Source organism: Engystomops pustulosus, chromosome 3 (assembly GCF_040894005.1).
Source record: "Engystomops pustulosus chromosome 3, aEngPut4.maternal, whole genome shotgun sequence".
Taxonomy (NCBI): domain Eukaryota; kingdom Metazoa; phylum Chordata; class Amphibia; order Anura; family Leptodactylidae; genus Engystomops; species Engystomops pustulosus.
In genome coordinates, this window is record NC_092413.1 from 186,985,533 (window position 1) to 187,001,012 (window position 15,480).

General features: G+C 43.2%; 1 protein-coding gene across 1 annotated transcript; it reads right to left on the reverse strand.

Moving 5' to 3' along the window:
• Positions 1 to 1,701: 1,701 nt before the first annotated feature.
• COPB2 (COPI coat complex subunit beta 2) lies at positions 1,702 to 13,772 on the reverse strand. Its single transcript, XM_072143338.1, has 22 exons — positions 13,631 to 13,772; positions 11,940 to 12,077; positions 11,771 to 11,857; positions 10,994 to 11,120; positions 9,733 to 9,881; positions 9,482 to 9,628; positions 9,285 to 9,384; positions 8,894 to 9,036; positions 8,391 to 8,590; positions 7,407 to 7,517; positions 7,121 to 7,209; positions 6,670 to 6,776; positions 6,378 to 6,521; positions 5,702 to 5,832; positions 4,249 to 4,456; positions 4,041 to 4,151; positions 3,386 to 3,600; positions 3,200 to 3,292; positions 2,881 to 3,061; positions 2,721 to 2,789; positions 2,120 to 2,245; positions 1,702 to 2,034 (listed from the first exon to the last, which is right to left on the reverse strand). The coding sequence occupies exons 1-22, from the start codon at positions 13,631 to 13,633 to the stop codon at positions 1,942 to 1,944; spliced, it is 2,772 nt and encodes a 923-aa protein (XP_071999439.1). The 5' UTR covers positions 13,634 to 13,772; the 3' UTR covers positions 1,702 to 1,941.
• Between the last annotated feature and the right edge of the window lie 1,708 nt (positions 13,773 to 15,480).

Sequence of the window (15,480 nt, forward strand, 5' to 3'; positions counted from 1 at the left end):
ACCCTGTACTCACCTAAGTCTTCTATCTATTTGCCGCGGCCGGGCAGGAAGGGGTGCGCGGCCGCGTGATGACGTCATCGCGCAGCCTAGTTCCTGGAGCGATGTGCGCCGGGGTTGTCTTCCGGCCACATCGCTCCAGTAATAGTGCTCGAGCGGCTGTTTGTGGCCGCACCGAGCACTATACAGTGACGGGCAGGAGCTTCCTGCCCGGACGGACGGAGGCTCCTGCCCGACTGTTGCAGGCCGCGAGGGCCCGGCGCTGGCGCGCCAAGTGTTGGGGGCCGGATCGAAACGGTCCGCATGTGGCCCGCGGGCCGTAGTTTGGGGAACCCTGCTCTATACACTGAAACTAGGAGTCAATGAATCGCTTTATCAGGAGCTTCTTTAAGCCTCTTTCTTTGAAGTGGTTTTATGTGTTTCTGACGTGAACACTGACCCATTGTATTCAATGATTTTTTTTTTCAGATATACCTTTTTCTTAACACACATTGTGTATTGCACTTCATACATGCAATCCATTGCCATAAAAAGATACTGTGGTCATCTGATTTGTTTCATGTTCACGAAAAACTCAAACTGAACAAAATCTGATGCGAAAATGTCAGTTTCACTGACTAACATTTGCATGAAAGGGCCCTTATTGTTTGCCCTTTTAAATGACCAATACTGATGTAGAACTAAACTATGATGTTGTATTTACTCATTATAGAGAAAGGATAGCCACCTATACAGGTCCTGAGAAATGCTGCCTGTCAGTCTTTTAGAAACAAAATTAATTGGAAATTTGTATTATTAATGCAGACTATAGACCTGAAGAAGGGGATGGGGCCACCTTCCTAAGTCTGAATTTCTACAACTAATATTGTCTCCAAAGGACAGACTTAAGAGTACATTCAGACGCCTGTCTATGCGGCCACAAATTTGCAGCCGCATAGACGGCACTGGCAGCGGTACGGCATGCTCTATCTTTCCCCGTGTGTGCGGCCGTGTCCGCGTTGCTTCCAATGGAGGGGGAGGGGTCAACTCCTCCTCTCCAGCACACAGCGGTATGGGCGGGCATACAGCTGTATGAATATACCCCAAGGCAGGGCATCTCAGAACCTGTGTTTTTACTTACCCATTATCTGTATTTTTATCCCTGTGACAACCGATGACTAGGGACTATAGGAAATTTCTGCAGCCTTAATCAAATCGTGTGAGCACTACTACTTCACCTTTACCCACTTCTCACTCCGAACTTACTACTCTGTTTGTACTTTTACCTTATAATAGAGAAAAAAAAAAAAGATGCTCCAACAGCAAGAGATTGGATTCACTTATACAGGAGTGACAGAATCAGCGTGGCTTGCTTTTATACTATTTACATAACGTACCAATCCCATTTAAAGTCTATATTTGACAGGCAACTTCTTCATATAGTTACGCTGCTCAATATGCATACAAAGAGCAATGCGCATATCATGGGCTGCAGATCCGTGATATCAGTGTATAGAGTCTGCTTTAGGCTGCTGAGTTCTGTAGCTTGAGCAGTCGGCTCATATACAGGGCCATGGAAACCACAGCCGTGCATAGGAAACCATAGAAATGAATTGGTCTGTGTGCTAGTTATTGAATCAATAGGTAGCACATAGATAAAAACAATGTTCCTTTTCAAGGGGTCATAGATATTTTCTGTGACTGGCTGAAGAGAATAAAAGCCACAAGTTTGCAATAACCTTTATTCAGTTAATGCACAAAGATCTGGTTTACGTTTAGATAAAACAGAGGAGAGAAGATCTAATGAGAAGGAAATGTACAAGGAAGGCCCTGCTCCTGCACCTATGTCTGGACGCTGGATCGGCGCTATTATCATCATGGTCCAAGTGCAGTTTGGCCCAAAAAAAAAAAAAAACTGGAAAAAGCCGGTTTGGTCACTTAAATAACATTTCTGATTGTTACGCTTCAGTCGGAGAGCTCATCATCTAAGTTTATGTCTGTTGTATCAATGTCGTCTAATTCCATGTTGTCCAAATCTTCCTCTAAGTCCAGGAAAGCCTAGAAAAAGGAAAATCCATATTACTATCCGGACTCAGGTCCAGTGCAATAACAGGCTGGCAATGCAGCAGCTCCCGCCACTTACCTTCTCTTCTGTGCTTTTGGGAGTAGGCTTTGGTGGCTCTAGGACAGGGCTGGGAGATTTGGGTGCAGGCACTGTGGGTGCAGGTGCTGCTGGAGGGGGTGTTGCATCTCTTTCCTTTTCTTCCTGCTACAGTAAAGAAATTGACACAGAATAACAATGTTTCTTAAAGGAAGACAATGCTTCTAACCTCCTATTCAACTGAATGAGAGCAATATGTGATCACTACACAGAGCAGGGCTGTCTGCTTCCCGATCCATACCTTGTATAGATCAGCTGCTGTTCAGATATTAGAGGAAACCTACCATCATGGATCTACCTAATAGGGCAGATCCGATGGTAGGTCCCTACTATCAGCCTCGTCCCCATACTGTATCTGTATCTTACCTAAGAGTTTAGTAGAATCTAAGGAAAAACACATCTTTTATTTATCCAAATCATCGGGCGCTGCTACTTCCACATCACATGGTTTTCATTTGCTGCTTCCACATCACCAATTTTGACACACACTGTGCAGTTACAGTGCAATATATATTACTATATGTGGTATGGTTCTGACACTGTGGATTTACACTGTACTTACAGCCTCCATTACAGAACTCACCTCTGTGCTGGCTTCTTCAGAAAGTTCAAATCCCTTGGCTTCTTCCAACACATTTCTCTCTTCATTTGGCTGCACAAAAAGGAGTAATTTTTTGCCTTTACTTGATAAAAAAAAAGGCAAGAAATATAACCAGATATAGAAATATCAGATAGGTACTCACAGTGACGTGGCGGTAGTGACTACCAGGGCGGAGAGCATTGCCTTTCTGCTTCAGATACTGCTCTCCCACAAAGGCTTCTTTTAACCCAGGAAACAAATTCTCATACTCGGTGGGGTCGGCCAAGGAATCTGCAGCCTTCTGGTTAATTTTGGATAAACTCTCCTTCCACAGCTTCACCACCCTACACAAATTTGAGGTAAACTTATCACAAGAGCCAATTTCTACACTGAAACCACACACACGGTAAAGTAAAATCTAAGCAACAAATTATACGACAAATGTGTGATCCCAATCCCAGAATAACGGGTCAGCACATTACCTGGACACCTGGCTCGGCAGATATGTTCTGGCCAGGAAGGCCGCCTCGGGCAGACGACCGGTAGAGATCAGAAGCTCCAGGCAAGTGTCAAGCCTGGAAATGAAAAGTAGTGTAATGAGTGAAAAAACCCACAAAAACCCCCCCCACAATAATCTGTAACTACAGAGTCCGTTTAGAGTTACTTACTTCCCCAATAAAAAGTAGCTCAAGAAAGCCACATTGTTCTTCCCGTCTCTCTCGGCCCCTTCTGCCAGCTTGTTCACCATGGAGGCGTTCCCTGAGGATGTGGCTAATAGTAAGAGGCCTCCATAGTCTTGGGCGTTGTGCAGACACTCCTGCGCCAGGCCAAACTGGCATTTGCTGATGGCCAATTCAGCCAGTTGTTTCCACTTCTGTTCAGACTACAAGATGGGCGAAAAACAAGGATTATTATTACTATGGATGTGTACATTTTTTATCTTTTTACAGCCCATACTGATTGTACCCACATTGCATCCGTTACCATCACTGCATATAAGCGATGGCATAAAGATGTGAATAACCTTTATCACCATCTGCACTATAGAGAAACCTCATAGTCTGTTCACTAGATAGAACTGGGGCCATATACAACGTCTATTTGCTAATCCAGACATACTGATGTTGTAGACTGCCATATCTATAAGCATTGTTCTCATTTTTACACCTTTTTAGCCCTGAGACGAGTCATGAGTAATAAAACTTTGCTACAAAGTAAGATTCTTACATAAGGCGAGGATAATGTAAATGATTTAATGGGTTGCAGAAGTAGGAATGAAGTTACTACATATACTTCATGCTCAGACAACAGACAGCACGTTACCTCTGCTTCCACCGCCAGCTGATATGCAATTTTGAGTTCTCCCAGCTGCAGCGCCAGCTCAAAGCGATGCTCGGGATCTGTAGATACAGCCAGTGCTTGCTGCTTGAAGCCCTACAGACAAAACAGCACAATGAGAGAAGAGACAGAATAACACCAGACCTTCTTCACATACGTCCCGCTCCAACAATCACAAATATAATGTCCTTACTTGCTTCTCCAGAAAGTGGGCGACACGTGTCCTCTGCTCTTTGGGGATGGTCGGGATGACTTTATCCGCCATGGTGAAGTCTCTCCTCATCACAGCCGTCTGATACTCCAGAACGGACACCAGCAGAGAGTAGCTGACTATGTTCAGTTCCTTGTCTCCCAGGTACAGGCGATTATCTTTAGGTATGTACCCCAGCAAGTACATGGTTCTGTTGAGGGGGAAAAATGTTATAGGATGAGCACATTTAAACTATAATCCAAAGGGTCACTAAACCAACTACATGAATCAAGGAATCAAAAATTGTATTATAGATCTAAGGCTGCTGTGTTGTAAACAGGTGGTCCCCTACTTAAGAACACCTGACTTAGAGACGACCCCTAATTACAGACCCAAGGACTGCCTGTATTATGATAAAACAATACAAATCTACATAAAAAACAGCTCATTATGACTACATTTCCATACTTAAAGCAGGCCCAACAGCCCAAAAATGCATGCCTATTACACAGCACCCTGCCCTTCAGGACAGAGATGAATAGGATGCTGTGTATAGATGTATAACCACATTGTGGGTATCCCATGGGGCTTTGTTCATATACATATACAGCTGGACTCAAAATATTAGACCAGTGAATTATTTTCCTGTTACTTATAATAGACCAACACAAATTTTGTTCAACTTTGGAAACTAGCTATATCTTTACCATCCTCTCTTTACATTGAAAAGTATGCTAGGGTACAGACCAGCGCACATCACCATACACTTGTGCGGTTAATAAAGGAACACTCCAGTCAGACGATTCATTGAACTGTACCCTGTCCAGGGCCTAAGGCTGCGTTCACACATACAAAAGCTGGGGAGATGGGATTTACCTAATCACATTGCTGTTAACATCTCGTTTAACATTGCATTTTGTAAACGCAAATGTTAACACATGCATTTTTTTTATTGTTGCGTTTCTTTAAACGCAAATATTGACAGCAATGCAATTTGAAAACCTCCTCTCTTCAGCTTCTGTAGTGAGTTTCAAAACACACTGTAAATGTCACCTGTGAATGGGAGAAGCAAGGGAGGAATACATTGGAGGTCCTGCTCCTGTCTTCAAGCCCTGCTTAATGCATTATTCAACTAAATTGCTTTGACTGGAATGTTCCTTTAAGGGAATGACATAAACAGATCAATTGTGAATGCTGTTATGGACATTATATATACAGATTTTCTACTGTCTCATTATAATACTCGGATGCCTTCCCTAAAATCTGCAGCACGTCAATTTCCTACTTTGGATCTGCAGAATTATTTTCATCTCTTAATGGGATAGATCGTCAACAGAATCGAAATAAAAATGACATTCGGACTCCTGTCCCAATTATCCATGGATTAAGTGCAGACCCCCCCTGCACTAATGTTACACTAATGTTATTCTGTAAAATAAACATTTTTATCACTCACCTGTCCAAATGTGCAATGGTAACAATTTCTCCACCTACGTAATAGTTGAGTCTGTTGACAGTACTGGTGTAGATGAAACAATCCCCAACCCACAGGCCGGTTTTCACTATCTCCTGAATTTCACCAAGCACCTGAGAAGAAAAATAGATACTCAGCATTATTATAAGACAGACCGATACCCTTATCTTACATCTCAAAGTCTGTATGTGAAAGTAGCCTCTAAGTGAGAATACATTAGACATTATAGGAAATCCACTGTAAAAAACCATCATGATAAACCAGGGACACTTACTAATAAATCCCTGCATCGTGACTCTTCTTATATTTGTTATCCAAGGCCACCTTCCTTCTAAATTCAACTTTTAAAATGATGCTAATGAGCCAGAAGTGTTTTTAGGAATGTTACCAGAGAACTTCTGTGAGCAGCTTCACAGGCTGTTACTGTGTCTCCCTTCCCCTCAGCACTTCTCCCTCTCTCTGCCTGATGTAATCTCACACAGTGTTAGGGGAAGTGCGCCATGGATAATGAATATATAAAATAGTACCACAGTCACAGTGTCTTGATCCATGAGTAAGTCTGATGGTAGAATTCCTTTAAGTAGTACTGCATAGCAATGCAGCCTCTCTGGATTACAAGGTTTTTCACTGTAGATCACATTAAATTTTATGTCCTTACCTCAAAAGCATCTTCTATCCCATCTTCAGAAACTCCCTCATGAGTCTCCTGAGCAGTGGCCACTTTCTCAGAAAGGTATTTTAGGATAAAGAAAGATTCCTCTGTAGCAATGCACACCAGCTCTCCAGAGTCAGACCAGAAAATCTGCCAAAGAGGAGAGTTAAAAAGTCCCCATTATAGCATGTGCGAATGGAAAGGGTTTAATGGGATATAGCTGATTGTCCTTTCACAGAAATGGTGCCAAGATTAAATTTACGGAAGGGAAAGGCTGTATAACACATAAAGAACTCACATGCTTGGGCTGAATTTCTATCCTGCGGATAAGCTCTGTGTTCTCCCAGTCATAAAAAGCCAAACCGTTAACAGACCGCACGCCAAGTAGAAATCCTCCATAGATACCTAAAAGCAGAACATGACATTTCAGAAATACTAATGAAACACTACAAAATATAATCTTTCATGTCTTCTTTCATTGCTCTTTATGAAGCACTTATGAATTTAACATGTATGTTATGCTGTTTATTTGGATATATGCCTTAAAATGGTCCTCAATATCAAACTGGCTAACGTCCAACACCAAGGACCCCCACAGGGGATGGGAAACAAGACTTCTCAGTCCTTGGTGTAGTGGCTGAACTAAGTCAGTGCAGCTTAGATGAGAATCAACCTGGTCTGAGCACTACACAGAGAAAGCATTTTCATTACGTCATATTATCATGTGTGATAGATTTCAGAAAACCAACCTTCTGCACCGAAGTCTGGCTTAAAGCTCTTCTTCTCCTTGAAGTTCTTAAAAATCTTGACTACACTGCTGCTTTCCCGAATAGCATACCTGCAGGTAAGAAGGGGATATGATGAGAAGAACTACATTACTTACAATCATTACCTACAATCTGCTGTGATCATTCCAGTTCTGGAAGCCGAACAGGAGATGACTACACCTTCTTGCAAAAACGATTTGTAAAGTGCTACGGAATTTAATGGCGCTATATAAATAAAGATTATTATTATAAAAACAATGGGACTTACTCAGAGGAGTCGTGTGCCCACACAAATTCCTGTGCTGATCCAAAGCTCTTGTTTCTCAGGGCCATGGCAGTGTAAATGATGTATTCTCCATCTCCACACACAACTACAAACCTGCAATGACATTGTGAGTTATTAGATTAAACATAAAATCAATATAATATCGATACAATAGCAATCACTTTAACTGCATCCTCTATGGCCATAGACTGCGCGCTACAGTCACAGTCCTAGCTGGCTACTGCGCGCGCTACAGTCACAGTCCTAGCTGGCTACTGCGCGCGCTACAGTCACAGTCCTAGCTGGCTACTGCGCGCGCTACAGTCACAGTCCTAGCTGGCTACTGCGCGCGCTACAGTCACAGTCCTAGCTGGCTACTGCGCGCGCTACAGTCACAGTCCTAGCTGGCTACTGCGCGCGCTACAGTCACAGTCCAAGCTGGCTACTGCGCGCGCTACAGTCACAGTCCAAGCTGGCTACTGCGCGCGCTACAGTCACAGTCCAAGCTGGCTACTGCGCGCGCTACAGTCACAGTCCAAGCTGGCTACTGCGCGCGCTACAGTCACAGTCCAAGCTGGCTACTGCGCGCGCTACAGTCACAGTCCAAGCTGGCTACTGCGCGCGCTACAGTCACAGTCCAAGCTGGCTACTGCGCGCGCTACAGTCACAGTCCAAGCTGGCTACTGCGCGCGCTACAGTCACAGTCCAAGCTGGCTACTGCGCGCGCTACAGTCACAGTCCAAGCTGGCTACTGCGCGCGCTACAGTCACAGTCCAAGCTGGCTACTGCGCGCGCTACAGTCACAGTCCAAGCTGGCTACTTGCTTTACTTTTGTCTTATCAATAGCCATTGTATTCTGTGCTCATTGTACCCTCATTAGCCATAGTAACTCACATTTCCCTTACTGCTTTAGTATTAGTATCCTAATGTTACTTCTATAGGCAAACTCATACTCCTTTATAGTGATCCTTCCAGCTTTAGTATTACCTGCCATTGGGGTTGTGTTGGATAGTCTGAGGATATATTTCACAGCTGCCCATATCCTTCACAGCTAGTGGAAGCCTCTCTCCATCTTTAATCTCGGTTTCTCCCATGGCTTTCAGGTTAGCCTGCTGCACTTCTGAGTGCTTGGCCCAGATAATTTTTCCATTTGCATCCATTGACATTGCAGGTTCTTCACGACCCAACTATAGATAAGGAGAGGTGATCTGGTTAAGTTTCCACTATATGGGACACTCTGTACTACAATGATATACTTAAACTGTAACATGTACATGCTAAATGCATGCATTGTATATGCTCCAGCTCTGTTGGTAACTGTGCAAGCTATGTTAAGAGTAGCTGGTTGTAAATTTCCATAGATTGCATAAAATAATAAAGTGGCTCATTGGGGGAGAAGATCCCATGATTATCCATACTTATCCCCAATAAGAGCTCTATCAGAAATAGAACTACTTCATGAGATTATTTTCATATATGATAGACCTCACCTTCACAATGATGCTGCCCTCATCATAGCCCAGGGCCACATTATTGGACCCGCGGAGGCCAGACACACACCAAACTCGCTCCATGCCATAGTTCAGGGTGCTCTCCAGACGATAGGTACTGGAATGCCAGATCCTCACCGTACCTGAAACATTACAAAGGTTTTTGCACTATGTCATAAAGAAGGGAGTAAAGTTTTCAGTGATTGAACTTAATTTACATAACAGGCTCCAGCCTACATATACATCAAAGATTCCCAAATTTTAGTGTGGAGGGGAACCTTTCTAAATTCTATTTTAAGATTTCACATAAGAAATGCAAACATGTATATTATATATAACTTTTGTCACATCTGTTCACTTTACAAAAGCTAAACCATACGTAGGAACATACCATCTTCTGAGCCAGTGATTATAATGGGAAGCTCAGGGTGGAAGCTGACACAGGAGACGTTCTGAGCGTGACCCTCCAGAGTCTGGACACATGTTTTGTTCTGGATACGAAAAAGATGGGATATTATTTCGTCAAACGTGGTGCATTTTTTAAGCCTCTTGTTTAATCTAACATATTACAATTTCAATTTAACTAACCTGGTAGTCCCAAATCTTGACTAGTCTGTCGTCAGCTCCGGAGATCAGGTAGGGTTTGTCACCTCCGCTGTAATAATCAATGCAGTTAACTCCTTTCTCATGCCCCTCCAATGTGAAGTTGGGGGAGGAGGAACCAAGTTGCCAAACCTGCATACAGCAAAGAGATCAATGGTATGAATATGTAGCTAACACAGAGAAATAAAACTTCCTGAATTGGTCACAACAGGCATATCTATACACACACACTGTACCTTAATGGTGCGATCTAGAGAGGCACTTGCAAACTGGTTGTTATCCTTGGGGTTGATGACAATCTGCATGACGTAGTGTGTGTGGCCTTCAAACACCTGGGAGCAGGACCACTTCTTATCCCAGTCCCATAACTTAATCAGCATGTCATCTGAAGGAATAAGATGGAAATTTGCATTTATCATGCATCAGGATTTTATCACATTCTCACACACGGAAGGGGACATCCAGTGAAATACAGGGAGTTATGTTTTGCCTTTTTTTTAATAGTTCATTGATTGCAAATGCACTAGTGACTAAGGCCTCACGGGCAGAGGCTGTGAACTTGCCACGCAAACCACAGCCAGCTCATGGTCTCCATAGCCTTGCATTCTGCACCAGAACTGTGCTGGGCAGCCACTCCACAAAATATAGAGGTCCGATTCCTGCCCGTTTTGCGGCGCAGCTAGGCATTTAGAAAAAAAAACAAACCATTACATCATTTACATAACCAGATATTATATTAATATACAAGTAGACAAACATACATAGACACACACACACACAAAATCCTACAGGAGACATCACTTTAAAGGGAACCCGTCACCACTATTTTCACAAATACAGGTAGTGGCAGGTTCCCATAGAGCTCTAATAACTATCTGACACCCTGCTTTTAGCTAAAAATTGTTCCCCTCAGATCCCCATAAAATCAGAGTTATAATCTTGCCTGGTATCTATGCAGCTTTGGAGCTAGTCCACGGGGGCGTGGCCTAATGTCATGTGACCAGGGTGACATCATCAAAGGTCCTTGAGCTACTTAATATGAAAACTATACCCCATGTACATATCTGACCACATAAAACCATCACAGCAGCCTCCATGGACTTCTACTCCTCTCCATGCAGGCTGCTGTGATTTCATGTGATAAAATATGCTGTGATTTCATGACATATATGCTTAGTGTACAGCTCCTAATGCTACAAAAGCTATAGGACCTGCGATGATGTCACCCTGGTCACATGACATTTTAGCAGCATACAGAGATAGGGATGGGGAGGAGCTGCTGGATTCAGCCCGAGGAGGCCACGCCCACCTGGACTACATGTAGCCATGCTTAGTTACCAGATAAAACTATAAAGTTGAATATATGGGAATCTCAGGGGCATAATTTTTAGCTACAAGCAGGGTGTCAGATAGTTATTAGAGCTCTATAGGAACCTGTCACTAGCTGTATTTGTGAAAATAGTGGTGACGGGTTCCCTTTAAGAGAACAGGTCTTACCACTGCTGGTCAGTATGAAGGGCTGGGTGGGGTGCACGGCAATGCAGCGGATGTAGTCAGAGTGAGCCTCGAACATGTGAACTCTCTCCAATGTATTGTAGTTGAACACTCTGATCTGCATGTCATCCTGAAAAGAGATTACCCATCTATGATATACATATGCAGCAGAGTGTTAACTTACTAGGCCATGACCTGCTTCTGGGAAGAGGATGGATTTCAAGATCAAAATTATACATAGCATTAATAGCCCTACAAGTTAGGCCTCATAGGCGATTCCTTGCTTATGGACCATACGACATCGGTGGTTGAGAGCACACTGTCGACGTCAATCGAAAATGGCTGGCGGCGCCACGAAGATAGGCAGAAATAGGACCTGCCCAATAATTTCTGGCATGGGCAGTCAGAATGAACTGTGCTGTGACCGACCCCAAGATAGCAAAATACAATGGCTAGCTGACAGCCAAAATAAACGTCTGTGTGAGGCCTTACTGCTGGGTCAGCCATTTATTATGTAGGCGTCATCTCGATCCCCCTCTAATTTTTATGGCTGAAATGAAAAGTCACAGTGACCAAGTGGCTGCAGAGGCTTTATCCATAAAATAGTAGCACCATACATCTACAACAAGATAGCAACCCTTATTATGTGGTGCGAAGAGATAGGAAAGAATTGAAACTCTTTTTTGCACTTTGTGGTTCCATAAGCGGAAATAAATAGAAATTTAGGATTTCTATAGAAGCAGCTCAAGAGTCTCATAAAATGTATAGGATTCTACTTACTGCTCCGGTGACAACCCAGTTTTTCCTCGCCACAAACTTTGCTGCTCTGACTGGCAGATCACATACTTCAAAGGTCTTCACCAGGGTCTGAAAGAACAATAACTGGTATTGGTGGATCTAAAAATGTGGAGAATCCTGCATCATGTATGGCCGTGACATGTTGTACTACCTGTGTCTCGTGGTTCCATACACACACGCTGCCATTGTACAGACTGGCCAGCATCCATGGCTCTGTAGGGTGCAGGTCTACGCTCTTTACCCGGTCAGACCGAGCGGTCAGCTTCCTCTTGATGTCAAGTCGCAGAGGCTAAAAATAATGGACACCTGGTTATTATAACCTAGAATTCACCCTACAACATCCTATTGATAGCCTGCATTATACAGTAATACTATAGACATTTTTTAATTGAAAAAATAATTTATGGGAACAAGTTGCATCATATTCACTTATTCTGTCCAACAGACAGTGACTGACACAGGATGATGAATCTGTAACATCTAATCGATCATAGCGTCACCTTTTAGATAAGTGAGGGCCACAATTTCGGAACAATTCTAGTTTCACATTTTCAAGTGGATGTCCACAGGATGAAAAACATTGCCAAACCTGACCATGTTTGGTGCAAGTATTGCAGCTCAGCTGTATAGAGAAGAATGGAGCAGAGATGTAATAACACGCACCACTCATGGTCAGGAGGGCAGCTGTTACTGGGAGAGAGCAGCCTTCTTTTTAGACCCCTCGGCCTCTTTTGAGACAAAAAAACCCCACTTTTCCTATAATTCTTCCTCCAGGCCAGGCCATTCACAGTGTAAAAAAAAAAAAAAAAAAACACAAAGATTTTTAAAATGGGATATATCAATCACAGGACTAGATGAATCTCTGCATGATCTTATAAAGCGATGTCCGGGGATATTCTGTAAGGGGTCAGAGGTCTCCATTCTGGGACCCGGGCGATCCTATGGAGGAAAGGGCTGCAGCAGCAGGTAGTGGCATCAAGGGAACTTCATCAGAGTACCATTCAAGGGAATGGTCCCAGAGGTCGGTTCCCATTGATTATAAAAGGATTCCATCACATTCTGGGAATATACTATAACTATGTAATAAGAACACGGACTGCAAAAACGGACAAGGGATTAATTATTTGCAGTATTGTGGAAAGGATGTATAATAACACAGACTGCATCAGTACTCCATCAGCATGTGGCCTGTATTTACTTTTGGTAAAATATATGACTGCAAAAATACTGATTTCTTATAGACTAGGACTTGAAGTGTTTTTTCAATACAGATATAAAACACAGACATGTGAATAGCACAATACACATGTACCATTAGCACCATATTACACGTATATTATATGAACTGTATTACACACCCTGAGACACGGATGTAATGCAGATTGTAAATACACCCTCTCCCCGCATTACAGAGTCCTATTCCCTTTAGGGGTGATGACTGACAACCAATATAGCCCCCGCTCAGTCTCTGGTTGTCACCTGGCCGAGCAGTAAATAGAAATCTAGTTATGCAGTAAGGTGCATAACCAGACACATCTGCCATTCAGTTACCTGGGAAAGCTGGGTGACAACCTGTGTGGTATCTGTACTGAGCACAGGAGTTGTCAGCCATCAGATGTCACAATGATCCCCATAGGGCTGGATATAAATCACTGTATGTCTAAGGAAAGAAGAGATAGACGCTGTGGGGAACTACAAGTCCCAGCAGGCTGCGCGCACACTGTGCACTACTGACGTGTTTATTACTGGGGTGCACTAAGACACCCCTGATGTCACCTCCTCAATTCTTATCCCCCATAAAAACTCGGGAAACACCGCAGATATTCCCCCGGTAACACTCACCATGTCTCCGGTTCCCCCTGGTCTCTCTCCCTCTGACTGACGTGGAGCTTCCGGGACTACGAGCAGATCTCGCGAGATCCCAAGCCCTTCCACATCCGCCTGCTGAGATCAGCCCCGTCGACGTTGCACGGCCATCTTGTGGATGGCAATTCCGAGGCGATTCCATGACGTGGCTACACGGCCGCTTCCGGGTAGCCATCTTGCGGCTGGCAATGGCATTTTGATGCGTGGGTTGTTTTAATCCAATGAGTTTGTCATGTTCAGTAACAGAGATCAGGAGAGAAAACTATGTAGGAGAATGTGTGGACGTTAAACCCGTGATAATAGTATTATGGTGAAAAATACTTTAAAGAGGGAATACTTACTAATATATGTACAAGAATAAGGGACAAGCCATCAAAGTGAACCTGTCACCAGGAATGTGATTTTTATCTGGTGACAGGTTCCAATAGCCTATGCTATGCTGATTTAAAAAAAAATTCTTTGTCAGCATTTTGAATCATTTCACTACTTTATAATAGTTTTTTTTAACATCACCCGGCTCCCTGCCAGCTGCATGTGGTGAGTCCTGGAGGAGGGGCTGCTGCAGCCTGTGTCAGTCTCCTTTCCTCCATACTCATGTAAAATAAACTAATATAAAGTACTGAAATAATTCAAAGGCTGTATAGCAGTGGCTATTAGGACCTGTCACCAGCTAAAAATCACATTCCTGGTGATAGGGTCTTTTATAAAGCATAGGCTAAACGCAAAATGATTGTTTTGCTCCATAAATAGAGCCTTATAATACCGTTCAGACTTAACCCTTCCCTGTACTTTTTTTTAACCAGATACAAAACCATTATTATAGAGGATCCCTCCACTGGGCTCAGGATACATATTCTACTTATAAAAATGTAGGAGTATTTAGCTTTACAACTCGACAGTTACGTCTCCTGCTGTTCATAAGTTGACTTATTGCCTGTTGGCATCCCACTCTTCATGAAAATGGCCCTCAGGTCATTGAGCTTCTGGGGTACAAATTTAAGAGCCTCTATACAATGACTCAGCTTATCTCATAGGTTTTCAATGACATTCAGGTCTGAAGAAAGTTCAGGCGCGCCATTTAAAGAACCCCAGTCTCCAACAGCCCTAATGATGTGACTTTGATGAGCTGTCGCATTGTCATCCATGAAGATGATATTAGACGCCTGTAGCTCATGCAGAGGCACAATGACTGGATTACTGATGTCTCTTAGACTGTAAGATCTTGCGAGCAGGGACCTCACTTCTATTGTTCCAAATGACTGTTTGTACTCTGTAGTGTAATATTATATTTGTATATGTTCCCTATGATTTGTAAAGCGCTACGGAATATGATGGCGCTATATAAATAAAGATTATTATAATTATAAGATTATTATTCGAGTTGCATGGGCTTGTCACTGTCCCATTCACAAAGTGCAGGTCAGTTCTTTATTGACTAATCACCTAGCGACACTGTAACACGACCACCAAGAAGACAAACATAAAATAACATTAGCTTAGCACCTTTGTGTTGTCTTCGGTGCTAGAATAGTCCAGAGGATTCTTGGTGACAAGCAAACGAAAAGAAGGATCCTGCACTCGCTGCAGCAAATCTTTAGACCTCTTTATTTAGTGATACGGCATTACAGATCACTGTTCACAGGGGGTGGCCACAAACGATCTATGCGTTTTGGCTTTGCCCGGCCCAGCTACACCTAACTCATGATCTCAACCAGCACCACCAGGTGACAACAGTGTTGAACAATACTGCACCCCGCTGGTCCCTTATCCAGCGTTGATGCTCCTTGGCCCACGCAAAATAATGATAAGTGGTGTGTATAGGTATC

What these genes read in the sequence shown, in the direction of transcription:
- COPB2 (XM_072143338.1), bottom strand. An exon ending in TCAAGATTTGGGACTACCAG is followed by an intron (nt 9,385 to 9,481) that starts GTTAGTTAAATT and finishes TTTCGTATCCAG; the next exon opens with AACAAAACATGTGTCCAGAC. An exon ending in GCCAGACTTCGGTGCAGAAG is followed by an intron (nt 6,777 to 7,120) that starts GTTGGTTTTCTG and finishes TTCTGCTTTTAG; the next exon opens with GTATCTATGGAGGATTTCTA.